General features: G+C 51.7%; 1 protein-coding gene across 1 annotated transcript in view; it reads left to right on the top strand.

Moving 5' to 3' along the window:
* LOXHD1 (lipoxygenase homology domains 1) overlaps positions 1–25,643 on the top strand; it is a 150,038-nt gene that overhangs the window by 89,169 nt on the left and 35,226 nt on the right. Inside the window, exons 21-29 of the mRNA XM_032859476.1 lie at positions 117–250; positions 5,377–5,543; positions 6,265–6,369; positions 8,792–8,920; positions 10,005–10,169; positions 13,928–14,109; positions 17,873–17,989; positions 18,918–19,080; positions 22,712–22,866. Of these exons, the coding sequence (XP_032715367.1) occupies positions 117–250; positions 5,377–5,543; positions 6,265–6,369; positions 8,792–8,920; positions 10,005–10,169; positions 13,928–14,109; positions 17,873–17,989; positions 18,918–19,080; positions 22,712–22,866 (1,317 nt within the window). The remainder of the gene's footprint in view (positions 1–116; positions 251–5,376; positions 5,544–6,264; positions 6,370–8,791; positions 8,921–10,004; positions 10,170–13,927; positions 14,110–17,872; positions 17,990–18,917; positions 19,081–22,711; positions 22,867–25,643) is intronic.

The raw sequence follows: 25,643 nt of genomic DNA on the forward strand, positions 1-25,643 counted from the left end.
TCCATGTGCTGGGAGGGTGAGGCTGGTGACCAGACTCTGTGTGTGGGAGGGGAGGTGCCGTTGCGGGGAGAGCGGGGCCTCACCATCCTTCTGAGTGCCTCCCTGGCTCTTCCCAGACTGACACCTTCACCATCTATGCCATTGACCTGGGGCCTCTGACCAAGATCCGGATTCGCCATGACAACTCGGGCAACAGACCAGGCTGGTTCCTGGACAGAATAGACATCACAGACATGAACAACGAGATCACGTGAGTGGGTTTGGTGGGGGAGGCAATGGCTGCTTCTGAGATGGTCCTGGAAAGAGGGCTGAGGCTGGGGGTGGGTGGCTGGGTGGGCATTGCCTCCCTCTCTTCCCTCTCACTGGGCAGCCCCCTGGAGCTACTGCCCTGGCAGGGGACAGTCTGGCAGGACCGCCCATCTAATTCCTGAGATCCGTCAGCTCAGAAGGTGACTTTTCCTGTCCCTGCCAGTCTCCATGCACAGACTTAGTCACCCATCCATCCCTCTGCATATGAAGTGGCTTCCGGTACCGTAGTTTTAATGTCCTAGACCAGGAGGGAGCAGACTTTTCTGTGAAGGCCAGAGAGTAAATATTGTAAGTTTTGGGGCCCTTCGGTCTCTGTCATAGTTGATCTATTTGCCTTTGCAGTGGGGAAGCAGCCACAGGAGCTGCCTAAACGGATGGGTGTGGCTGTGTTCCAATACACCTGGGTTCATGGACACTGAGACTTGACTTCCATGTAATTTTCACATGTCACAAAATAATCCTGTTCCTTAGATCTTTCAACCATTTAAAAATGTAAACTTCGTGCTTAGTTTCTGGGACGTACATAAACAGGTGAGCAATCCAGATTTTGTCCCCAGGACATAGTTGGCTGGCCCTGGGTTCAAGATTCCCAGGGACCACCAGGAGCTAAGTTGGGAAGGGGGTATTGTCCTCCTGACAGGTGAAGGAATCATGCCCCAGGGAGGGGAAGCCACGGCCCTAGAGCCAATTCATGCCCGAGCCAAGACCAGAACTCCAGATCATCAATGATGAATCTGGTGTGTTTCCACAGGTAGGTCCCATTGCCTCTTGAGCAAAAGGGGCCAGGGGACAGTAGACAGGAAAAAAGGCCCGCAGTGTGGTAGGGAGACGTGGAGGGAGGTAGAGAAGAAAGCAGGCAAGATCCTGTGCAGGTTGTGGAGCTGCCGAGGGCCTGCCGGTGCCTGGAATGTAGTGGGCGCCCAGTAAGTAAATGGACGTTGACTTCAATTCTTGGCCTGCAATCTGATATCTCTCGGAGAGTGCCTTGTTCTTGGGTTCCCCTCTGTGCAGGGCTCACTCTATCTCCCACCTCCACCCTGCCTGTCACCCAGTTACCCCATCCCCCCACCTTACCCCCCCGGCAACCCTCAGTTTGTTTCCCACAGTTAAGAGTCTCTCATGGTTTTCTCTCTCTCTGATTCGGTTTTCCCTCCCCTCCCCCCACAGACCTCTGCCCTGTTTCTTATATTCCATATAGAGTGAAACCCTAGGGTAACTCTTTTTCTCTGACTTATTTTGCTTCCATTACTCCTTAAAAATATTCACTTTTCTTAGCTTTTCAAATCAAGACATTAAGTGATTTGAAAAAAAATCCCGCTGGAATTCCGATTGTTATGCCATTAAATGTACGTGTGGAGAATCGTATTTAGAACATGAAGTGCTGCCCTAGGTATGCATCCCACTTAGTCAGCTGTTCCCTCTAGTATCTCAGCAATGCTTTACAATTTTCTACAGTCTTATTAAGTTTATGCTCAAATATTTTGTATTTTTACCACTCTTGTGAGTGGTATCTTCTCTTTACTCATCGTCTTCCCTCTGTCTCTCTTTTTCTTCCCTCCTCAACTCCTGGAACTCCTGGCTTCCTCATCTCCCCTCCCTCCCTTGCCACCCCATCTTGTTGGTGTGAGTCAAACTCCATCTCTCCAGCTTCCCCAGCCCTGCTCAGAGGCTCCTGCCTGGTTGCTTTCCTGCACCTCGGCCCTCCTGTGTCTGTGGCAGTCCAGCCCGCAGGGGTGAGTCCCTCCTCTGCTTGGTAACCTGCAGAGGCTCCCATTCACCCCGAGTAAGAGCTAGAGCACTTCCAGTGGCCTGCCGCATGCCCCCTCCTTAACTCTTGGTTCTGATTTCTATCTCGCTCACTCCTTGCTGTTCCTTGAAGCTGATGGTCATGGTCCCACCTCAGGGCCTTTGCATGTGCTGTCCCCTCTGCCTGGCACTCCTTCCCACAGTGGCTCACTCTCATATTGTCTCTAGGTAAGGTCTCTGCTCAGGTGTCACCTACTTATCAAGATCCCAACCCCCTTTGGAACTTCTACTTCTTTTCCTCTGTTTCTTTTTCTCCACCTCACTTATCATTTGACCTACCTTCAATGGCGATATTTTTTAAAAGATTTTATTTTATTATTCATTTGAGAGAGAAGAAGAGAGAATGCACAAGGAGAGGGGAGAGGCAGAGGGAGAAGGAGAAGCAGACTCCCCACTGAGCAGGGAGCCCAATGCAGGGCCCAATCCCAGAACTCTGAGATCATGACCTGAGCCAAAAGCAGACGCTTAACCATCTGAGCCACCCAGGTGCCCCTCAAATGCAGGATTTCGCTGTTGTTCCTCTCCCCACAACTGAATATAAGGACCCTGCCTAAGCTAATGACTTCATCTGTTTTGTTCCCTGCAGTGTCCTCCCCAGTACCTAGAAGAGGGCCTGGCGCACAGTAGGCATGCCACAAATACTAAGTCAACTAATGAATAAAGATTACGTTTGATGTATTAATCATTCATCCATTCAGCAAACACACGCATGCTCAGTGCTGAGGGTCAAGTGGCTGATTCCAACTCTGCCCTTGAAGAGCAGAAAACTATGAGGGTCTAAGAGGCTGATGTTTTAGGCCCCATTCCTGTCTCTCCCACCCTTTACATGTGTGGCCTTGGGGGGCCTTCGAGCCTCGGTTCTTCCATCCATACAATGGACATAGTCAAACTCCCTCGCGAAGTTGTGATGGGGACTGAGATGACCCATGTGAGGGCCCGGCGCCATACCCGACCCCCGGCAGAGGGCGGCACGGGCTGCTCTCCCTCGGCAGGGCAAGTCCAGCCCGGCAGCCTGTAAGAGGGGCCTCACGGCGCGGCAGGAACGGGCATGTGCAGGACTGTGAAGGAGCTCCTGCGGCCATGGGGGCTGCAAGGCCGAGGGAGGTGGCAGCCATCTCAGGGTGGCGCCCCCAGCTGCCAGGGCTTCCAGGGGGCAGGGAGCTTTGTGGTGGGGGTGTCGTGGTGCTCTATTGGAGGCAGCGTTTCAGATGGGCCTTCACAAACCTTGATGTCTGGTGTTTGGAACAGAGGGCACAAAGGCAGGTGAACAGTGTGATGGGGGAGACTTAGAGGCGGGGGCCGAGGGGCTCCCACCAGCTGGTGGTGCTGTGGCTCCGGGCATGCTGGGGGGCTTCAGTCCCCGCGCAGGTATTCCAGGGATAGCGGCGAGGGCACCCCAGGAAAGCCAGCCTCTGCGTCCCTGTGCGTGCCAGTGCTTGGCAGGTGTGGGCGGGCTTGAGCCTCACCCCTTCTGTCTGTCTGCCTGCTTTCTCGCTCCCGGAATCAGTCTCCCACTCCTTCTTTGTGTCTCCTTCTCCCTCTGTCCTTGTTCTGCTCTAACTTCCCACTCTCATTGTCTCTTCCTCTGCCCCAACCCCACTCCCTTCTTTATTTCTGTCTCTCCTTTAATTGGCCCTAATTTAGAGCTAAGGCCTATTATTCATAAGTTAATTGGTTGAATAACAATGAAACTTTCCCTTTCATAATTTAAAGACTGGGACGTGGAAAAATAGGCAGTTTTCACTTAAACACCAATGTAACTGCCATTCAGTCTCTATCACCCCTAGCAGCGGTCCTCCCACCCTTTGAATCCATGTCCACGTCCATGAACACAGCATTCCCCTCTCTACCCCGTGTGAGCCCGCGGGCGGACGTGGTATTCTCAGGTTCTGCTCCGCTAAATGTGTTGGCGCTGGGAGGCTGTCATGTCTGCTGGGGAGCGAGGGGCTCCGACGGAGGTGAGACACTCAGCCCACATGGCTTCCTCCTCTCTAGACGTTGACCAGTACCTGAATGCATCTTCGGCTCCCAGCCTGGTGGAGGGCTTGGAGGGGTGGAGTTGGGGTGGAGTGGCCCCAGTTGACAGATGGGCGGGCTGCATTCCCTGACCCTCTGAGTTGTTCTGGGAACTGGGGTGCCCAAGAGGAACTGTCCAGCCCACAGGCTCCAGAGAGCCCACACATGGGCAGAGGAGAAACAAAGGGAAGTACGATACTAAGAATAACAACAGTGATAGTATGAACAGACTCTTACCGGGCGTTTATATGAACACTTTAAAATGTTTAACTCACATAATCCTCCTAACAACTTTGAAAGAAACAATATGATCTTCATTTTACAGAATGGTAAACTGAATCACAGAGTACGGTTGCCAGATAAAATACGGAATGGCCAGTTACTGAATTCCAGAGAAGCAGTGAATAATGTTTTAGCGTTAAGTATGTCCCATATATTGGATAGGGCAAACTTAGGCTAAAATATTATTCATTGCTTCTCTGAAATTCACATTTAACTAGGAGTTTTGTGATTTTATTGGCTAAATCTGGCAGCCCTAACACAGAGAGGTAAAGAACCTTGCTCAAGGTCACATGACTTTAAGTGGCAGAGCCAGGATTCAAACCCCGTATGGCTCCAGAGGTGAGTCCTTAATTACCCCATGTTGTTACCTCTGTGATTCCCTACCTCCCTCTTTGTCTGCGTGTCTCCATTTCACTGGGCTCCGCCTCTACTGAGGAGTCAACTTGGACCTCCCTTCCCTGGATGGCGCCAGCTGTCAGCTGTGCCGGCTCCTTAGCTACACCTTCGTACCTTCCAGAAGCATAACTGGATATCATTCCATTCAAATCCATTTATTCAGCCCTTAGGTATTGAACACCTACTGTGTACAGTGCTCTCCACTAAGGTAGCATTGGCTACCAGACCCACCTAGAAACTGCTGGAATAGTCCCTGGAAGCTCTTCTTCCAGATACTTCCGTTGTGACCCTGATGAGGGCTTGCCATGCTCCGGGCACTGTTACACGGCCATTTTCGCTGGGGGTGTCTTTAAACCATAACCTCGGACTTGTTGTCTGCCCCAGGCAGGTGACTCATGGGGTGACCCCTAGGCTAGGTAGTATGGGGAGGGCCATGCTTTTGGGAAGGGAGTAGGCAGAGGAGTGTCTGGGCCCTCAAGGGCCTCTCATTTTGCAGCCCAGGACTGCTCCATTGTGAAACCTTTCCAAAGAGACGGTCCCGACCTTATCTTGTTCCCCACCCCGCAGGTACTACTTCCCATGCCAACGGTGGCTGGCGGTGGAGGAGGATGACGGCCAGCTGTCCCGGGAGCTGTTGCCGGTGGACGAGTCCTATGTGTTGCCAAGCGAGAATGAGGACGGAGGGGGAGGTGGTGATAGCAACCCCCTCGACAGCCTGGCCCTGGAGCAGAAAGGTTTCCTCAACTAGAGCTGGTTTCTTCCCTCTAGCTCCCTCCCTTCTGCCTCTCCCCCATCCTCAGTCTCCATCTTCCTTTTCCCTGTGGGCTCTGGGCATCTCCTCCTCTGGCAGTGTGTCTGTCCGACCTTCTCATTCCTCCATGGCAAGAGTGGGGAGGTGACAAGACGTGTTCCCACAGGTGTAAGGCTTGGGGTAAAGTACATATGGCTTAGCATGGAGTTCTTATCAGGAGTGGAATGAAATGGAATAGGATAGGATAGTATAGGGTAGGGTAGGCTAGGGTAGGGTAGGATAGGATAGTTGTAGCTGGCTCTAATTTAGTTTTGTGTCTTCCCCTCCAGACACATCATAAGCCCTCAGTACATTTTTGTCAAGGGAAAGAATGAACTTTCAAGAATTCTAAGATGCTTCCCTTCCTTGAAACTTGCATCTCTAAAACTCTTCTCAGCCTGGAGGAGTCAGACCAGGCTCCCACTGATGAGCCCACGTCTCCCCTAAGCATTCTATAGCTCTGTTGATTGAGAGCTTCCTGTGTGAGCTGGAAGTGGGGGAGACCTCCCCTCTGCCTTGAGGAAGTTTCTAGACTAAAGGGAACTGCAGAACAACACATGCTGCAAGAAAAGCAATTCATAGAAACATACTCAGTGTGTTTTCTCCCTCCTCCTTCCATGGAGGGGTGCTCTACCACTCACTTCTCCACACTCCTCTCCCGGCAGACAAATCTACCACATTCTCAGTGACCGTAAAGACTGGGGACAAGAAGAACGCAGGCACGGATGCCAATGTCTTCATCACGCTCTTTGGCACACAGGACAACACTGGTAAGAAAGCAACACAGGGACGAGGCTCACCCACATTCCTCCTCAAGGAGACTAGGAGATTCAGTAGAACTTTCCAAGGAAATCCTGGTCATGTCTCTGTTTTTCTCTCTTTAAAAAAAATTTTTTTTGCAAGAATTCCCCTTTATTGTTTTACTTTATGTTACTGTGGGAAGAACACTTACCATGAGATCTATCCAGTTAATAAATTTTCAGTGTATAATGCTTCACCACTGACTATAGATACAGGTTGGATAGCAGATCTCTGGAGTTCACTAATCTTACTAAGCTGGAAGTATGCTTGCTGATTCGTATCTCCACATCTTTTCTTCTCCCCAGCTCCTGGGAACCACCATTCCAGTCTTTGAGTTGATGAATTTGACTCTTTTGGACACTTTGTATAAGTGGGATCATGCTATGTTTGTCTTTCTGCATCTGGCTTATTTCACTCAGGATAACATCTTCAAGGGCAATCCACATTGTTCCATGTGGGAGAACTTCCTTCTTTTTTAAGGCCAAATAGTGTTCCATTATATGGATATATCACTTTTTTTTTTTTTCTATCTGCTCATCAGTTAATGGACAGTTAGGTTTTTTCCACATCTTATCTGTTGTGAACAGTGCTATAATGAACACGGGAGTACTAATATCTTTTCAAGATCTTGATTTCAGTTCTTTTGGAAATATACCCAGAAGTGGGATTGCTGGATCATATGGTAGTTCTATTTTTAATTTTTTTAGGCTCTTTCATACTATTTTCCATAGCAACTACACCATTTTGCATTCCCACCAACTGTGTACAGGGGTTCCAATTTCTTCACATCCTCACCAATTGTTGTCTTTTGATTTGGGATGGTAGCCATCCTGATAGGGGTGAGGTGAGATCTCGTTGAGTTTCTGATTTGCATTTCCCTGCAGCTTGGTGACAATGAACACTTTGTTCATATACTGTTGGCCATTTGTATGTCCTCTTTGGAGAAATATCCGTTTAAGTCCTTAGTCCATTTTTTGTTATTAGCTCTTTGTTTTTGAGTTGTAGGAGGTTGTGGCAATGAAACCGCTATCAGATAGATGGCTTGCAAATATTTTCTCCCATTCTGCAAGTTGCTTGTTCATTCTGTTGATTGTTGCCTTTGCTGTGCAGAAACGTTTTAGTTTGGTGCAGTCCCACTTGTTTGTTTCCGTTTTTGTTGCCTAATGCATTTGATGTCCTACCCATGAAATCATTGCCAAGACCCACGTCATGAAGCTTTCCCCCTGTTTTCTTCTACAAGTTTTAGAGTTTTAGTTCTTACATTTAAATCTATAATCCATTTTGAGTTGACTTTTGTATATGGTGAAATATAAGGGTCCACATTGATTCTTCTACATGTAGATTTCCACTTTTTCGGCACTGTCTGTGAAGAGACTGACCTTTTCCTGTTATGTGTTCCTGCGTGCTTCACACACTTGACAGATTGCATGTAACCAGCCCTGTTGGAGAAAGGCAATTCCCTTTTCCTTAAAAATCTACATGTGAGGGCCACCTGGATGGCTCAGTTAGTTAGCATCTGATTTTTAATTTCACGTCAGGTCATGATCTCAAGGTCCTGGGATTGAGTCCCGCATGGGGTCCCACACTCTACAGGGAGCGTGCTGGAGATTCTCTCCCCCTCCGCCCCTGCCCCTGCTTGTCATCTCTCTCCCTTTCTCGCTCTCTCAAATAAATAAATAAATCTTAAAAAAAAAAAAAAATCTCCACGCAAGGCAACTTGTCTACCTGGATTGTGGACTTTGGTTCCTTTAGAGATTCTTCCTAAATCTCTATAAGTCAGTCTTACAGTACTCCAGGGGGCAGAGAGTCTCCCGTCCTCATTGCTATGTCTACCACCCTAGAAGTATGTGGAAGCCATAGGAGCCATCTTCCCTTCAGCGTGTCTCCTTAGGTAATATGCTGGATCCTGTGGTCATTCTTTCTCTAGGCCTCCCAGTCCAAGCAGTGACTGGTCTGTTGTCCGTGACTTCCGCCAGCTTTCTCCTTCTGTTCAAGGATGTCCCTGATTCCCCCAGGGAACAGGGGAGGGAGGTTTTGTCACTGGCTTCCTTCCCACGTGGGGAAACATGAGGAGTATGGAAATAGAGCTGACACTGACTTAGGGCCGCACCACCCTCTCCTGGATGGTCTTGATAAGCCCTTTGGTGTGTTTCCTGTTCTTTAAATACAAACCCGAAATAAAAATACACACCTTGAAAGCTGATTGCAAAGCTCAATAAAAAGACAGTATCCACCCAATGTGCAAAGGTACCCGTGGGCGGTCCCTGCAAGGTCTAAATTTTATGAAAGTCAGAGATATTTGGTTATTGGGAGGAGGGACTAAAAGGGGCAGTCAGACTAGGTTTGAAGGTCGCAGGCCCAGCCAGTTATGTGGGGCCATTTGGTTGGCAGGAATGACCCTCCTGAAATCCTCCAAGACCAACAGCGACAAGTTTGAAAGGGACAGCATCGAAATCTTCACAGTGGAGACGCTGGACCTGGGAGATCTGTGGAAAGTCAGGATTGGTCATGACAACACAGGTCTGGCTTCCTTCCCCCTCTGTTTTCTGCTAAGAACGTGAGGACCACGGACAGGTCCCTATGGGTGTCTGGGAAGAATGTACAAGAAACTTGGATGTCAGCTGCCTTCCATGATGGCACAGCTCCCTTGGGCCCTTCGGCCCTGTGGAGCCCTGGCTGCATGCAGAGATTCTGGTCTAATTGGCCTGAGCTCGGGCCTGGACACCAGTGAGTTCCCCAAATGCCCACCATCAGTTATTTCCTTGTGCAGCCGCATCTGAGAATCCCCCATCTAGCTAAGCGGTTCTTCGACTTGAGTGAGCCACAGAACCACCTTGGAGGTTGTGAAACAAACATTTCTGGGCCTTACCCACGCAGGTGTTGGTTCAGTAAGTCTAGGGTAGGGCCGGAGCATTTCTATCTCTCACACATGATGGTAAGGCAGCTGGACCCCACTTGGAGAACTATTGATCTGGTCAATTCTTCCCAGAACCCACTGACACTACAGCCAAGCTTTGTTCTCTCTCATTAAGGTAGGACTTGTTTTCTTGATCTTTTCACTAAGTATTTTAGGCCTGAGGAAGGAGGCCCTCTCGCTTGCCCCTGGGATGGAGGGAGGGGGTTCTCTGCTCAGCCCCTACTTCCTTCTTTAAACATTAATCTGTCCAGGGAAGACCATCAGTCCTTCACAAGTATCCCTCCCCTTCAGGCACCATGGCGGAGGCCGGGGAGCTCGGAGTGCCATCCTCGTCTCGGGGTGACATTATGAAATCCTTGTTAGTAACAGCTCTCTCCGGCATCTCTGAGCTCCCCCTTTAGAGTGCCTTCCGCTCTGGACAGTGTGCTTGCTGTCACCTCCTGTCACCTCTTCCCCAGGCTCTTTGCTCTTGCTGATTTCACTGACAGCAACCTGGAGTGTGACCCAGCTTCAGCCTTCAGCTGGGTGTACACTGGAACAGGAATTAATGACAGCAATGGCCTGTGCATGGGGCAGCCATGGATGTCAACCGTGGGGCAGGGAAGAACGTTTGGAGTCCCCGAGGCTGCCCACAGTAAACCCTCTGCATTGGGCTCCTTGGTGAGATCCGTGTCTCCTTCTCTCCAGGCAAGGCTCCAGGCTGGTTTGTAGACTGGGTAGAGGTGGACGCCCCATCTCTTGGGAAGTGCATGATGTTCCCCTGTGGCCGCTGGCTGGCGAAGAATGAGGATGATGGAGCGATCGTCAGGGACCTCTTCCACGCGGAGCTGCAGACGAGGCTATACACACCATGTAAGTCACGTGTGCGGCAAGGCTGGCCTTCCTCCCACGTCCCATCACCTACTACCTCAACTTGGTCCCAGACCCTCCTCTGTCCCTGTCCTGGGTCAGGCCCACCTTGCAGAGTTGGGTTTCTTGCTCCTCTCCCAAATTCCCTGGGCCCTCTGTGGGCCATGGGCAGTGTCTAGGATCAAGAGTTTGGAAATATGGGACTTAGTCCCACCTCCACCCCAAATCAGCTAGTGACAATAGGCAGAGAGCCTGACCTCTCTGGGGCTCGGTTTCCCCATAAGACCCCAAAGGGAAGAAAGACCAAAGTCTAAACTGGGAGAAGTCACTACCAGCCCCATCATCCATCTCAGTCTAGTCAGTAACAAGACAAAGAAATCACCGCTATCAGATTTTATCCTGACTGGAGGGAAAAAGAACTTGAAAAGATGATAAATGTGATTCCTTTTATCAGCTAAAGGAAAGGAGGAAGGGGAGCAATTTGGTGAAGTTCTGATATTTCCTTTCCAGTGTCACCAGAAAGTATGTGTTCAATGTTTATTTACATGTACGTACATCCTAGGCACTGGGAATCAAGCTGAAATCAGCCAAACTATAAAAATCTGTCTGAATATGCTAACATAGGAACCAAACCCACAGAATACAATTCTTTTTTCCTAACCAAATAACTAGCTATGCTGAAAGGTTTCCCCTGAACATAAATACACAGTATAAATCAGTGATGGGTTTTTGTTTTTTGCTTTTTGCTTTTTGTTTTTTTGTTATTGTTGTTGTTTTGGGGGGGGTTTTTTGCCTAAAGCAATTAAACTGGAAAAGACCTGATCCATCAAGATATTTTCTGGTCCAAAGCCTGAAAGTAAGTGACATTTCCCTCTAGTAAAATCTCTGCATATACAGAGCAAACCCTGGCTCTAGCCACTGCCCCCAGGAGCCGCCTGCAGTCGGACAGACACACTGACCCTGACAGATGTACGCAGACCAGACAGCAGTACTGGGCGAGGCACTTCTAGACAGAAGTAGCCGTTTCTCCCTTTGCGCCCTAGGACGGGCCTTGCTCTGGATTCGTATGGCATAACCTTGAATATATTCAGTTCTAGCTTGATATGAAAACAAGCCCGTTTACCCTTTGCCTTAGGCTCGTATTTACCAATACATACATACACACATACATCCATATAAAGTGCAGGAGAGGTTTGCCTTTCAGACTGGAGAGCCATGGAGGCAGCTTCAAAGGGCTGCTCTCACCAGGCAGGAGCCCAGCAGGGAGGGTCTGCTGCTCAGAGCCTATTTTCTTGTTTGGGAAAGTTCTTGAGGGCCCAAAGCCAGGGAGTTCCAGGGGCTGGGGAGCTGCAGTCCCAGGAGTGGTGGCCCGGTGTTGTTCTCAGGGGCCTAGAAGGCTGAGACCCAGATCGGGCAGTTCATCAAGGCTGCCCAATACATGTGAAACCAGAAGAACAGAGCAAAACGGCTCTGCTTCCAGACCTACTGAAAGGTGCTGCCAGCACAGAAGAGGGGTGTCCCTTAGGAAAGGGACCACTGTGATGGTCTGAACTTAGAGGCACCACACAGCGTGGAGCCCTGAAGGTCAGAATCATGCCATGTTAGGGCTGAGAGGCACCTCAGCCTTAAGTCTGTGCTCTGAGGATTGCTGGTATCAAAGGAGCAGGGGGTAGTTTCCGGGCAGCTGGTGGGTTTGGAGAAAGGATGAGCAGGAACAGCTCCCCAGTTCATGCCATCCAGAGCAACACCTCAGCTTTAAAAAGTCAAGTTCTTTTTTTTTCTGAACACTCTTCCTAAAGGTATTTTTTAAGGATTGCACAAGAATATTCCACTGAAAATTAATTTTAGTTAAACCGTCTGAAAACCACAGATTCTGTTAAATGCTCTCATTTTATGGACAAAGAAAGAAGCCCAGAGAAGTACACCCATTTGCCTAAGGACACACAGCTCCTCAATGGCAGAGGCAGAACTAGAGACCAAGAAATGCATCTGAGCCCAGGCCTAGAGTGGTGAGGGCGGAAGGGTGGGCTCTTCCTGCCCATATATTTCCAGGGCTTCTTCCACTGCCAGCTAATCTCAGGAAAGCTCAAGTCCATCTCTGCTCAAGGCCTCCTGAGCCTTAGACCATGGAGACACCCAAGAGGACTCCAAGGAAGTTGCCTCCATTGTTGCAACAGCCTGCGTTTTTCCTTGACCTTGGTGAGGGGCCTGTCCAGGCCACTGTGGGGACGGGCCCTGACCAGTAGGTAAGAACAGTACTCACCTCCAGTTCATGACAACAGCACCCCTAGGGGTTGACACGCAGGATTGAGGGGTCAGACAAGCCCGTTGGAGTTCCCCCTACCTTTGACCAGCCATGTGACCTGGGGCAAGTCACTTCACTTCTCTGAGCCTTGCTTTCCTCATCCGTAAAGTGAAGTGTAATGGTATCTCCTATACAGGTCATCGTGAATGTTGTAGATGGGGAAGGTAGAACGCTCAGTGGAGAGTCGGGCACAGGGCAAATACTCAACAGACAGCAAGTACAATTCTTATAAGGCCTCACAGCTGCTGTTCGACAGCAGAGTGACCGTCATCACAAACTAACGAAAAGAAAATTCATTTGCTTTGGAGCAGATGTGGAGAGGGGGCCACCTGTGAGAAGGTGACTTTTAATGCAGTCCCTTTTGAAGTTGAGGCCACAAAATAAGGTAGATTTCCACTTACACTCTTTCTCTGAGTTTTTAATATAATTTTTTTATTATTGTGACTTAAAGTATATATACATTTATATACATATACAACAAGTAAGTGTCACAAGAAATGTTTTCCCTATGTGTGATGTCCACATAGATGGTATTTCTTTATTCAATTCTATTCAATTCCGTGTATTTTTTAAAGTCCTGGTGATGACCCAGGAAATTTATTTTACAACCTGCTCATGGGTCTCAGTCTGTAGTTCCCCACACACTCTTAAACTGCTGGTCTCAAGCTCCAGTGTAAAGTCCGAGTTAAATAGTTAGATCACTAGAAACCATCCCACAGAGAACCTGAAGAGATGTTGGGAATCTGTGTGTTTGATACACACCCAAAGAGTTTCTGAGGTGAAGGGTCCTCAGCACCAGGTGGGCAAAGCTGGTCTCTACCCGCACTGATGCCCGCCCACCAGGCTGCTTGCCAACAGCACTGATGAGTCAGCCTCACTTTTAAGGAGTCCACAGGCACACACCCCCCCCACCAGCATCCAACCCAGCAAGGGCCCGGTGTGTTATGGAGGCGTGCGAGGGCAGGCCAGTGTGGAGCAAGTGAGGGCAGGAAGAGAAATGTTTCTCACCCTGTAGACTGCTGATCTGATTGGTTCGTTGCCCCTTGAGATGTAACCCTCCTGTTTACAGTCTCTACAGCTAAGGACCATGGTGAGGATACTTTGTAGAGGAGAAAACCGAGATTCTTGAGTGGCTTGACTGGGTCACACAAAAAATCAGTGTAGAGCCCGTGTTTTCAGCCAAACTGCTGGCCTAGCTCTGAGATGAGAGAGGCACAGAGACCATGGTCTGAGGTGACAGGGGCTTACTGCGGGCACTAGGCATGACAGGACACTGCCTCCCCCTCCCCCTGCACCTGCTGTTGCTAAGCAACCATGTGAAGAAGATGCAGGTCCCTGGGCGGCAGCTTCCAGTGATGGGGCCCCGGCGCAGTGGGGCCAATGAAGAACTTGATCTTGTCCACATCTGTTTTGTGTTCTCACCTCTCCTCTGACTTCACCCTCTGCCCGCCCTCAGTTGTCCCTTATGAGATCACCCTGTATACCAGCGACGTCTTCGCTGCCGGGACAGATGCCAACATCTTCATCGTCATCTATGGCTGTGATGCAGTGTGCACCCAGCAGAAGTACTTGTGCACCAACAAGAGAGAGCAGAAGCTGTTCTTTGAGAGGAAGTCAGCCTCCCGCTTCATTATGGAGGTACACGGGCCCCACAGGCTTTCGGGGGAGCCAGCACCGGGAGGTGGGGGCACCAGAGGAGGGGGCAGGAAGAGCCATGCTTCCAGAGGGACCCTAATGGGCTGCTGTTGGCAAGGAGTCCAGGTGGTTCATCCAGCCTCGCTGGGCCTCACTCAGTACATCTGAGTCACCAGGAGGACGGAGCACCTCACCTGTCCCACAGGAACAAGTTTCAGGACCTAAGCTGACAGTGGGTGGACAGGCCTTGGGGAAACTAGAGGCACAATTCCAGTTCCACTGGGACCATCTCCAGTGCTAGCAACAACACACAAATATCCCTGGGGAGAGCTGGACGTGTAGAAACCCCGTGTGTTCCCCAGCTGCCCTTCTGGCCTGGCGCCTTGCTTGTTGCATGCTTCTGTAGGTGTAGGTCCCAGCAGCTGGGCATCCCATGCATGTGAGCTCAGTGTCTCCCCTGTGCGCTAGGTTGGGTGGGAGAGACAAGAGAAGGGGAAGACCCAGCCTCTGCCTGCAAGGGGCTCTCATACAGGTGGGGAACCCGGAACCTCCATATAAGGCTAATGAGAGAGGCTGGTCATCCTTAGAGTAACTGTTCCTTTGGGTAAGAAGGCACCATTATAGGGCTTTATCTTTTAACTCACTTAACCCACACAGCAACTCTGTGCTGTAGTTATCCCTGCTTAAAGATGGGGAAACTGAGGACAGAGTAATGAGTAGCTTGCAGAAATTCACAGAGCTAGGGTGTCATGGAAGCAGGATTCAAACCCAGGAGAACTGGCTCAGAATATGTGCTCTTAGCCCCTACAGGACACTGGCCCCTGGGGATGAGCACGAGTAAGGGACTGACTGAGCGTGTGATGGGTATTCAGAGAAAGACGAAGGCTCCCTGGAGGTGGTGACTTTGAGTGGACTGAGTGCGACTATAAGCATGGACAAGAAGGGGAGGCATTCCTAGCGAGGGGAACACTGGGGCCAAGGCCAGAGGTGTAAATAAACGCAGCATGTGGAATGAGGTTTGGCCAGATGGACAGTAGGAGAGTGACCCGATGGGCAGAGGACTGGCTGAAGCAAGACTTAGAGGGGACAGCTGTGAAGGAAAAGAGCCGGGGCTCTCCAGACAGTGGGGACCTTTGGAGAAATACCCCTTATCTTCTGATGGGAAACAAAGTCCAGAGCCCCTACCTCCTCCCCCGGCCAGTGTCTGTGCCGGGGGGCGGGGCAGGGGGCTCTCCCCGCTTCCTCCCCACGGTCCCCGGGAGCTGTCAGCACTTGTGGGAAGGTTGGCACCTTGGTAGAGTCTTTGTCAAGGAAAATTCAAGGGTGATTCCTTTACCCACACAAAGTAACAGCTCACCCTGCCAAGATGGCATGACACATGAGTCACCCCGGCCTGACACCATCAGTGGGGGACTGCGATTACACCCCAGCATGACTTCCACGGAGTTTTATCAATGAAATGCCCGCTAATCGGCAGCTATAATTGGCCAGTAATTTGTTGCTAAGTTTTTTCTTTTTCCTTTTCAAACCTCTTCGGCGGCTGGGGGAGTGTGAGAGTTTGGAAACACATGAAAAAGCTTTGTGTCCCCATCTCTCCATGTCTCTTTTCTGACTGATCTTTAGGTGAGACATAGAGCACTGGGTCACAGGCATATGACCCCGGGTTCTAGCTCTGGCTCTGGCTCAGACTCCGAACAAGCCTCTCCCTCCCTCTGTGGCTTTGTCCTAAGACACAGGGAGTCGCTGGGAAAGTAGCAAACATAACTAATACTAATTTCCCCCTGCCTTGTGCCAGCCCTGCTCTGAGCACTTGGAGTCCTCGTCGCCATCCCCTGTGCTGGTGGTATGATTATCACTTTGTCTGGCTGAAATGGCAAGTTAGCAAACTTGCTTGGAACATCGTAATGAAGAAAGGGCAGAGCCAAGGTTGAGACCCGAGCAGCTCCATTCCAGGACCTTGTCCGTTTAGCTCTTCCACCTCCTGGGAGAATGCCAGGATTTCCTCTGACTCCGAGTCTCTCCCTGAGGCCAACCACCCATGGCTAGCAGCCTCTCAGTGGCCTCCTTGCTCGCTGAGGGTCACCGCCGAGACGGTCACCCTGACATGGCATGCCTGGCCGAGTGGCTGGATGGTTGAGTCTCCAGAAGAATCAGTGAAGCCAGGTCCACACATCTCAAAGCTCAGAGATGGGATGGGGAAGGAGCAGAAGAGGCCCCTGGGCAGAGGGAGAGGCAGGTGAATCTTCAGTCCTCCATGCAGCGGGCAGCTTAATGCCCGCACGGGGATCTTCTGTGGGCCAGGGGTTTCCTCCATAGCTTCTGTGCCTCTCCCATCGTGAGGGAGTGAGGCCTCCTTAAAAATGTCCAGAGCACTAACGTCAACCTGAGGCCACTGATCTGTGTTTAATGATCAGACTGCCCTCGGGGGCTCCCAGGGGACAGCACTTCTGTGGGGAAGCGAGGGTGAGCTAGCTGGTAGGGAGCAGGGGCTGGGGGCCAGTGCTGCAGACAGCAGAAGCCTTGTTAATTCTCACCATTTCTAGCAATGTGGTGCCCTGCTGGTCCCAGGAGAGAATAGTTGCCAAAAAAGAACCATGGCTGGGATCTTAGATCTTGAAGTGACCTCAAGGGACTACCATGCCTCTGCCTTCCATTGAGTAAGACATTGTTGTCCCCCATTTTATAGAGAGGAAAGTTGAGTCCTGGAAGGTCAGGTGCATTGCCTCAGGTTACATGGGTCATAGGTGGCAGAGCTGTGGCCCCAATTGGGAAGGCTGAGGATGGGGATGGGAGTTGGGGGACATTCCTCAAGCAGTCCTGATGGGCCTGCTCTTAGCTGCCCACTGTGGTGTGTGTGTGTGCGGGGAAGAAGGAAACCCGTGGTTGGAAGCAGTTCCGTTTCACTCAGAGGTCACTTGTCTGTGGTTCTAGAGGCTTTGCGTTTGATGAATGACTTTATCTATCATTCAGATGCCATTCACTCGCCACAGGAGTCACCCATCCCAGAGCTGACTGCTGTCTCCAAGCACTGAGAACCTGCCCGCGCCAGCCAGGTGGTCCGCTCTGCAGAGAGGCCGCAGAAGTGCTGGGGTGGGGGACAGGGGTGCCATGGGATGCTATAAGGGTCTGTCATAACGAGATTTGACTTTCCTTAGGTGGTCAAGGGGGCTTCCCTGGGGAAGTGATCCTTGATCTGATACCTGAATCGTGAGGTTGAGGTTTAGGTAAAGAAGAAGAAAGTGGAGGGGCAGGAGGAGGCTGTGCAAAGGCCCCATGGCAAGAAAATGTTGAGTTTGAAGGACTGTAATTTGAGGCATGTAGAAGAGGGGCAGTTGGAGACAGAGGGGCTCTTAGGAGCCAAGAAGAAGGTCAGGCTGGCAAGACAGGGCGTGGGCGAATCCAGAACTCATCTTCTGATATCCAAGTCTGTTCTCAAGCCAGGAATGAGCTGCTGCCATGGTAAGTAATGGACGGAGAGGTGGGCTCCACCATGCAAAGGGGGACCAGTGTCCCAGAGGTTGACTGAATTGAGTTCTGGAGTCTAGGCTGGTTTTAAGTGGGGAGAGAGGAAGGGAAGCCTGAGCGTGGCATGCATAGAGGAGAATAGGGGCTGGCTCAGCCACACAGGGGGACATGCTGGGAGAAAGTGGCCCCTGGACGTTCAAAGGGATGCAGGAACAGATGTCCTGGGGAGGCAGGATGTTGCTGAGGTCCTACTTTCCTGGAAATTTTGGCTCCCACCTGGTACCTTTTCTCCTTCCCACAGTTAGAAGACGTGGGGGAAATCATTGAGAAAATTCGGATTGGCCATGACAATACAGGCCTGAATCCTGGCTGGCACTGCTCCCACGTGGACATCCGCAGGCTCCTCCCAGATAAAGATGTGAGTTCCTGACTCATCTGTCCTGCTGTTTCTTCTGTCGCTTTCCAGAGGGATTCGAGGCTGATTGCTGATAAGAGCCTGCATCCTTATGGGGCACATGGGTGGCCCAGCTGGCTAAGTGTCGGACTCCCCGTTTCAGCTCAGGTCATGATCTCAGGGTCATAAGATTGAGCCCCATGGCGGGCTCCACACTCTGCAGGGAGTCCGCTTGAGATTCCCTCCCTCTCCCTCTGCCCCTCCCCCTGCTCACTCGTGCTCTCTCTCTCTCAAATAAATAAAAATTAATCTTTAAAAAAAAGAAAGAACCTGTAGCTTCATTAAGTTGAGGTAAAATCTGAGGACAATTCACCCAGTTTACCAGTTTACCCAGTGTAGGAACCAGCTCAGGTCCAAGGCAGAATCTTTTAGAACCTCATGTAGGGGGTCGGGGAGGAGAGTCTAGGCAGGGCTGTCCCTGTGCCCCATCCCCAGGGGCACACTGCTAGTGAGTGACCAAGCATGCCATTCCTGCTGCTCAAGGTCAACTCACAGAAACCCAGTGGGACAACTTGGCAAACATCCTGAAACCACAGAATTCTAAACATGGAAGGCAGGTCTCAGGGGTGGCTATGGTTGAGAGATTTGAGAACAATTTAAAAATACTGAGCCCCTCCCCTTACCCACGGAATCTGAGTCTGTGCGATGGGGTTCTCATACCATCTTTAAGTGACCCTGGGGACTCTGCTTTCAAGAGCCAGCCCCTGATGCAATTGAAGTAAGACCAAATCTGTTGGAATCAGGGCAGAGCTTGGCCTCCCCTGTGGCTTTTGCATTATCTATGGGGCCCATGACCCTCGTTCTTGGTCCCCGTGAGTGTTGACGTGCTGATGAACCACTGAAGTCGGAAGGGTCCACACTAAGGAATTTTCCTCTTACCTCCTCGCCCCAGGGGACAGAGACCTTGACTTTCCCTTGTGATCGATGGCTTGCCACGTCAGAGGACGACAAGAAGACCATTCGAGAACTGGTCCCTTATGACATCTTCACTGAGAAATACATGAAAGATGGGTCCTTAAGGCAAGTCTACAAGGAAGTGGAGGAACCTCTGGACAGTAAGTGTGACGCCCTCCATATGGTCAGCCGCGGCCCCTCGCCGCCTGTCAAGCAGGTACCCCGTGCCAGGCCAAGTGTTCGTGCCAGGACACAGGGTCTGTTATTAACTCTAGTCCGTGGAGAGGGGATCTGAGGCCCACAGGGGGCTCTAAGCTGCCCACGTTCGCACAGCTGATCAATGGCGGGCTGCGCTTCAGGGTCCTGGCTGTCTCACAACGTGTCCTTCCCTGGCCTCCAGATGCCTGCTCTCCTGTGTCTGGATCCCCCTGGCCCTTGGGCTTCCCTCCTCTTCACTGATTCCACTGCTCCTCTGCAGGGCTCGGTCCTCCCTGCTCTGGCGGGACCCACCTGTCTCTCCTGGGTATGAACCAGAAAGCACCCGGGACGCGTGTGTAGCTAGAGCTGCGCCCAGGGCTTGGGTGCAGCCCCCGAGCGGCCAGAGCCGCGACTTTCTCCTCTCCAAGGGCAGTTACCTCTGCCGGCTCCTCACTGGGATTCCCTGCAGGCTCTGCGTCAGCCTGACCCACCTTCCGTGCGCTTCTTCCTTTGCTCGTGGGCCGTTCTCCTCTCTCGTTTCTCTGCGTGGCCCTCTGAGTGCTGTCGTCCTCTCTGCGCCAGGTGGTGTTTCACCTGAGGTGGCGTTCCTCAGACTCCGTCCTTGGCCTTCTCTTCCACTTTCTTTTTACGTTGTGTGGGCACACGCACGTGTGAGTGCACGTGCGTACACGTGTGCACACGCGCACACGCACACACATACACACACACACCTTCTTCCCGGACCACGGGGACAGCCGCACCTCTTTTCTGACCAGCGATGCCGCTGTCCCATCAACCCCCAGGTTACTCGGTGAGCCCCCAGTGAGCTTCAGCTGTGTCAAAAATCAAACTCATGTGCAAAAAACAGGCTTTCCGCCACCAAGGACACATGAAAGAATACCAGCGGTCTCCCCACAGGGGGCAGTCTGCGCGGATCAGAGACACTCTGGGAGCTTGGAGATCCAGCTCACATAGGTTGCATCGCATCCCGACTTGGAAAAAAAGGGAGTGAAATCCCAGATTCCGGGCCCCATAAGGACCCAGGGGGGTGTAAAGCAGCCATAGCTCTAACATTTCCTTTCATCTCAGTTGCCACTTGCTTAGAAATAAAAACAAGTGTCGCCTCCATAATGTGCCTTTCCCTACCCAAATCCCTTTGCTATTAAGTCTGGGGGAGAATTCCCTTTTCTACTTGGATCCCAGAGGACAACCCGGAAAGCTGTCCCAGCGGCACACTTGGGCTGTTCTGTATTAATAACATGCCACAAGCCCACTCCGTGCCTGGTGATGTTTCTAGGGAAACATCTCTCCGCTGAGAGCTGTGGGGCTTGGGTAGGACAGGGAGGGGGGAGGATCCAGAAATAGCTGGATTTGGCTGCACAACTGCATTGCTCAGCGCCCAGAAGCTGAATCAGTTTTCCATTCCCCAAGGATTGGAAAGAGCAGCGGGGGGTGGAGGGGGGGGAGAAGGGGGGCCATGCAGCCACAGCCCCTGGTGACACAGCACCCCACTCTGCGCCAAGGGCTCTGAGAAAAGGTCCTGCGTCAGTGTGGAGCAGGGCTGAACGCACAGCCAGGAAGTGACTGGGGAGGAAACGTGCAGGGGAGGACAGTCGGTTGTTGTGTCTAAACTGTGACAAGATTCCTAATGTCACCTCCTGTCAGTAGGAGCCAGACAGACCTGGGTAATGTTGACTCTTCAACACCAAAGAGGAGCTTTTATTTATTAATGCAACACGTGAAATGCTAACGGATGTTGCACTGAGCTGATGAGGCAGGGCTGGAGGGCAGCGTGACTAGTCCTGGTTCCCGGCCTGGGTGGGGACAGGCCCCCGAGAGCCACGCTCACGGGCACCGTGGTGATCTGTAGAACAGTGCTGGGCAGGGAGGGTGGGTGGGGAGAAGGCTTGGAAAGGGACTTTCAGAGTTCAGGTTTGCAGGGGAGTTTGTGATATCTAGTGAAGGCGGACATGTCCCCTGGGTGACAGGGCCGTGGATCTGAGCCAGGAAGGAACAGGGATGGAGATACAGGGTGGAGAAACTCACAGCTCTCAATGCCCAGGGTGTGCAGGAGGGGAGCTGAGGGAAGCGGATAGAACCAGGCATCTGAGAGGCGGGAAGGAGATTAGGAACGCGTAAAGCTGCTCCAGAAGGAGCGACCAGAGAGGCAGATGGAGAGCAGGGGAGAATAACGCTGTGGAGTCCCAGGGAAAAAGAGGAGAATAATAGGAACCACGGGGTGGGCGTGAGCACGTTCCATAACCATGAGTATGAGCAACTCACTTCACCCTCCTTTTCTCGATTTAATTAAATGTGGTCTGAGCCCACTTGCAGGGGTTGGGAAGAAAGTCCATCCCAGTCACGACAGGGAGAGAGAATTCCTCTTTTTGATTTCATGAGAATCCTGAGCCTCGAAGGAGGGGGCAGGTACTACGGACACCTGTGTCCTCCCACCACACGGTGACAGTAGCTGCTGGTTCTCCACAGACACAGAGGCATCATTTGTCTAGGGTGGCCAGAGACAACCTCAATCTGAGACCCTCTTCTTGGCCATGAGGCCTCCTTGCTTCAAGTTCCCAGATAACCCCGCAGCCATCTCCCCGCAGGGGCTCTGTGTACAGATGCGGGGTCCCTGCCAGCCAAGTGGACTCCTGAGCCCGAGCTCCCTTGCAGGCTGGGGAAACGAACCTTCCTCCTGGTCTGGCCGCTCCCGCCCTCCACCTCAAAGCCACAATTTTCATCCCTTCCCTTGGGGATCATCCAGGGAAGTCCCCACATCTTGGTCTGAAACTCCAAAGCTCTTGGGACAGACGCATAGGGGGAGGAGACAAAGAATCCTTACCCTCATAAAAATGCACAGCTCGCCTCTGCCTCTGGGGTGGAGGTCGGAAAAGGAGATACTTCACTCTTCTTCTATGAGCCCACAACAGCAAAACGGAGACAAGACAGCATTTGTTTTTATTTTCCTTGATAATTTTTAATAACTGTCACACCAGCATTCCTAGAGCCCTTGCCGCAGACCACAGGAGGTGAAGGAGAGGGTGACTGACGGTCACTGGGGGCAGGCACCAGATTGCAGGGAGCAGAAGAATAAATAGAAATAAGGACATGGACACTATGGGGAAGCTATGCCTTCAAAAAAAATACTTGATTTTTTCCAAAGAGTGTTTAGCAGCAGCGGGCATGGATCCTGCTCACCCTCAAACGGGAAGGCATACTGTCGTCTGCTAGAGAGGTCTAGTGACCACAGTGCGCCCACATGTTGGCCAATCCCCTGTGTCCTCCCCCAAGCAGCGCAGGCAGCTAGATGGGTAGATGGTTTGACAGCTGCGGGGGGAAGCCTCCGTCCTCCACGTCTTCGAGGCCACCCATGTCCAGAGGTTGGGCAGACTCCCTGCCTGCGAGTCCTTGTGGATTTGTAACAGAATGTACACACGTGAACAAATAAAAGGCAGATGCTAACTCCTCCTCGGGGCCTGGGCCAGAGGCTTAACACCTCCTACAAATCCAGTTCTCTCCAGTCTAAAGTAATGCCATTCTTTTGTTCCCTTTGTCTGTCCATCTGTCTGTCCGTTGGTCTCACTGCCCACCCAGTTGTGCTGTACTCGGTGCAGATCTTCACAGGAAACATTCCCGGGGCGGGGACGGATGCCAAGGTCTACATCACCATCTACGGAGATCTGGGGGACACCGGGGAGCGGTACCTTGGCAAGTCAGAGAACCGTACCAACAAGTTCGAGAAAGGAACGGTATGCGGGGCACACAGAGTTTACCCCCTTACCCCCCCTTCCTAGGTCCAGTAGCCTAGGAGTCAGTTCCTCTTGGTGCCAGAGGCTGTCCGTGAACCTTGTGCGGCGTTGTGCTCCCTCGTGTGGGTATTTACCCTTAGCAATTCTCCCTGCAGAGTGGCCGGTCTCCTCTCTCAGCCTGTGCGTGCACCCTGGGTCCTGATCTGGGGTGGAGGTAGAGCAGGGGTGGGGTTTGCTTGAGGCCTGTTTGAGCACCAGGTTGCTGTCTGTCTGGGGGTCAGGGGGAATCATCATCAGAGAAGTCAGCTTACTGTGGGCGGGTCTCCTCATGGAGATCGGTGGCCCGACCTGCGGTCTTGCCCGTGGCCGTGCACACATGGGGGTTCCTGCACCGACCGGTGGGTATTTAGCAGGGGTCTCCTTAGGCCGACCCTCACCTGGGTGTGGTCCTTGGTCTGAAATGTTTCCCACTAGTGAGAAGGAAATTCGCTGTGGAGCAAGGATAGCATTGACATCTCAGCAGGTCTGCAGCTGGCTGGTGACCCCATGGGCCAAGCCTAGCCTCTAGGTTCCAGGTTAGTCAGGCCCCAGGGCTCCTATTCATTTGTTCCATCACCCAGATAGGAACTCTTTACCTTTAGCTTTGGTTTACTTCTTCTGAAGTGGGAAGAGCAGTGTGATAGGTACTGTGCCCTGGGCTGATGAACAGGACAAGAGATGGAAGAACACTGTATCAGGGAGAAATAATTATACACACACACACACACACACACACACACACACACATAAGCACACATGTAATCGTTTGCTGCACCCATAAAGTAACTAATGGGAGGTCTAACCACTTTGGACAAAATGGAATGCAAAGAATTCAGGGACTCATGTGGTGACACTGACTAGCTGTGTGATCCTGGGCAAGTTACTTAACATCTCTGTGTCTCAGTTTCTTCCACCTTAATATAAGTTCGCTGAATTAAAACATCTGAAGTGCCTAGCTCTTCGTTAGTGCTGAGCATTATTGAGGATTGGGGAGCTCACCTTCCCCTGCCTTTGATGGCGCCTGGAGCCGACCTCTGGAGAATGCATTGTAAGATAGGGGCGTGTGGCTCGCAGACGACAGATCCACGTGTCATTGTGGCCAAATCCACAGAGCCGGGCACGGAGTAGGCAGAGCAAATATTTGTAGAGCACATTAGTGAATGAACTTTTAAGTGAAGGTGATGCAGTCCATTCCCTTCTGGGTTCAGGGCCAGATTTTGTCTCTCTTAGCAATTGTTACATCATATGAAAAGCCTTTGCTTTATTCTATTACCCATCCCTTTCTCTTCCTTTTCTCCTATCAAGGAGCTAGAGCCAATTCTGGTTTACTCACTGACGGTTTATGTGACTTAAATTTCACTGCTGAGCATCTAGCAGCTTCCATTTCTCTGACCATTTCCTGCACAAACAGAAGTCCCCCACCCTCCCTCCATGAGCACCAGCCACCCACTTCCAGCCCAAAGCCAGGTCTTGGAGACTCTCCCTTCTGCACGACTCCTAGGTCAGCCCTATCAGCTCCTGAGCCCTTCCTTAGCTGACCTGGCTTATTGAACCCCCCGGGCTCTCTGCTCTGTGCCCTGGGCCTCCTCATCTCACCCAATCCAAAGCCGATGGACATGCAGCCCTCCGGGGGCGCTCCACGATCCCAGATCCAGCCTGAGCCCTTTGCAGGATTCACGACCTTTCATGGCCCACCCAGCCAGCCTGTGTGGAGCGTCCACTGCACAATGCTTTTTGCTCTCTCCTGTCTCCAAACCTTTTTGGGCATGTTCTCCACATCCAGGTTCATGTGCCCAGAGAAAATCCATGATGCTGTTGCCTGCTTTCAGTGTTTTACATACAAGACATCAGCCTAGATGAATGCTTCTTCAGCTCCCCTTTGGCGTGACGTGCAGTGGCGTACCTTGGAAATCTTTCCGTGTCAGGATCGTAAAACATAGATGGCTCATCCTTCGTCACCACCACACACATCCTACACACAGTATCACCAAGGTTATTTAGCTGTTCCCCAAGCCCTGGACGGCGCATGGCTCCCAGCTTTCCACTGTAGAAATTGTCCTGCAGTAGAAATCTTTATGCACATGTAAAGGTGTCCTCTCAGGACAGAAGCAAAGAGGTGGACTGGGTCACGGGCTGTGCCTGTTTTTGCCCTGATGATCTCAGTTGCTTGGCAGAGTGCTGTGGCCAGCCCCATCAGCTGTGCACTGCTCACCTGCAGTATTCCTCCGCCCGCAGAGTGACCTGCCGGGCTGCCTGCGAGGCCCAGCCACCCCATCCTTAACTTCCTGCCACCACCTGAAGAGTCTTCCCGAGACTGCCTCCAGTCCACGGACAGGTGGCTGCTCCCACACCTGGGCTGTACTGACCCACTGCTTCCTCTCCTTGCCCTGGGCTGGGAGGTCCCGACGAGGGGCAGAGGCTTCCTCGCCCTATCTGTGTCTGGGTTCCCAGTGCTCCGTAGTGACTCAGAACATCTTCCATCTTCTGGAAGAAAAGCACTGTAACCCAAGGCCACCAGCCTCTCCCATCCTGCCCCAGGCTCCTGCCAGCCACATATAGCCTGTGTTTTGACTGAGCCCCACTCAAGGCCTGGAACTCTACCTCTCACTGAGCAATCCCAAAAGAATCCAAGCACCCGAGAGTGTCACAACCCTTTACTGAAGGGATAATCAGGGACCCAGAGGGCCTTACATCACACCCCACAGAACACCTGCCTGCACCTGCATTCCAGATGGTGT

This window comes from Lontra canadensis, unplaced genomic scaffold, assembly GCF_010015895.1.
Source record: "Lontra canadensis isolate GAN:19392208 unplaced genomic scaffold, GSC_riverotter_1.0 scaffold17, whole genome shotgun sequence".
Classification (NCBI taxonomy): Eukaryota; Metazoa; Chordata; class Mammalia; order Carnivora; family Mustelidae; genus Lontra; species Lontra canadensis.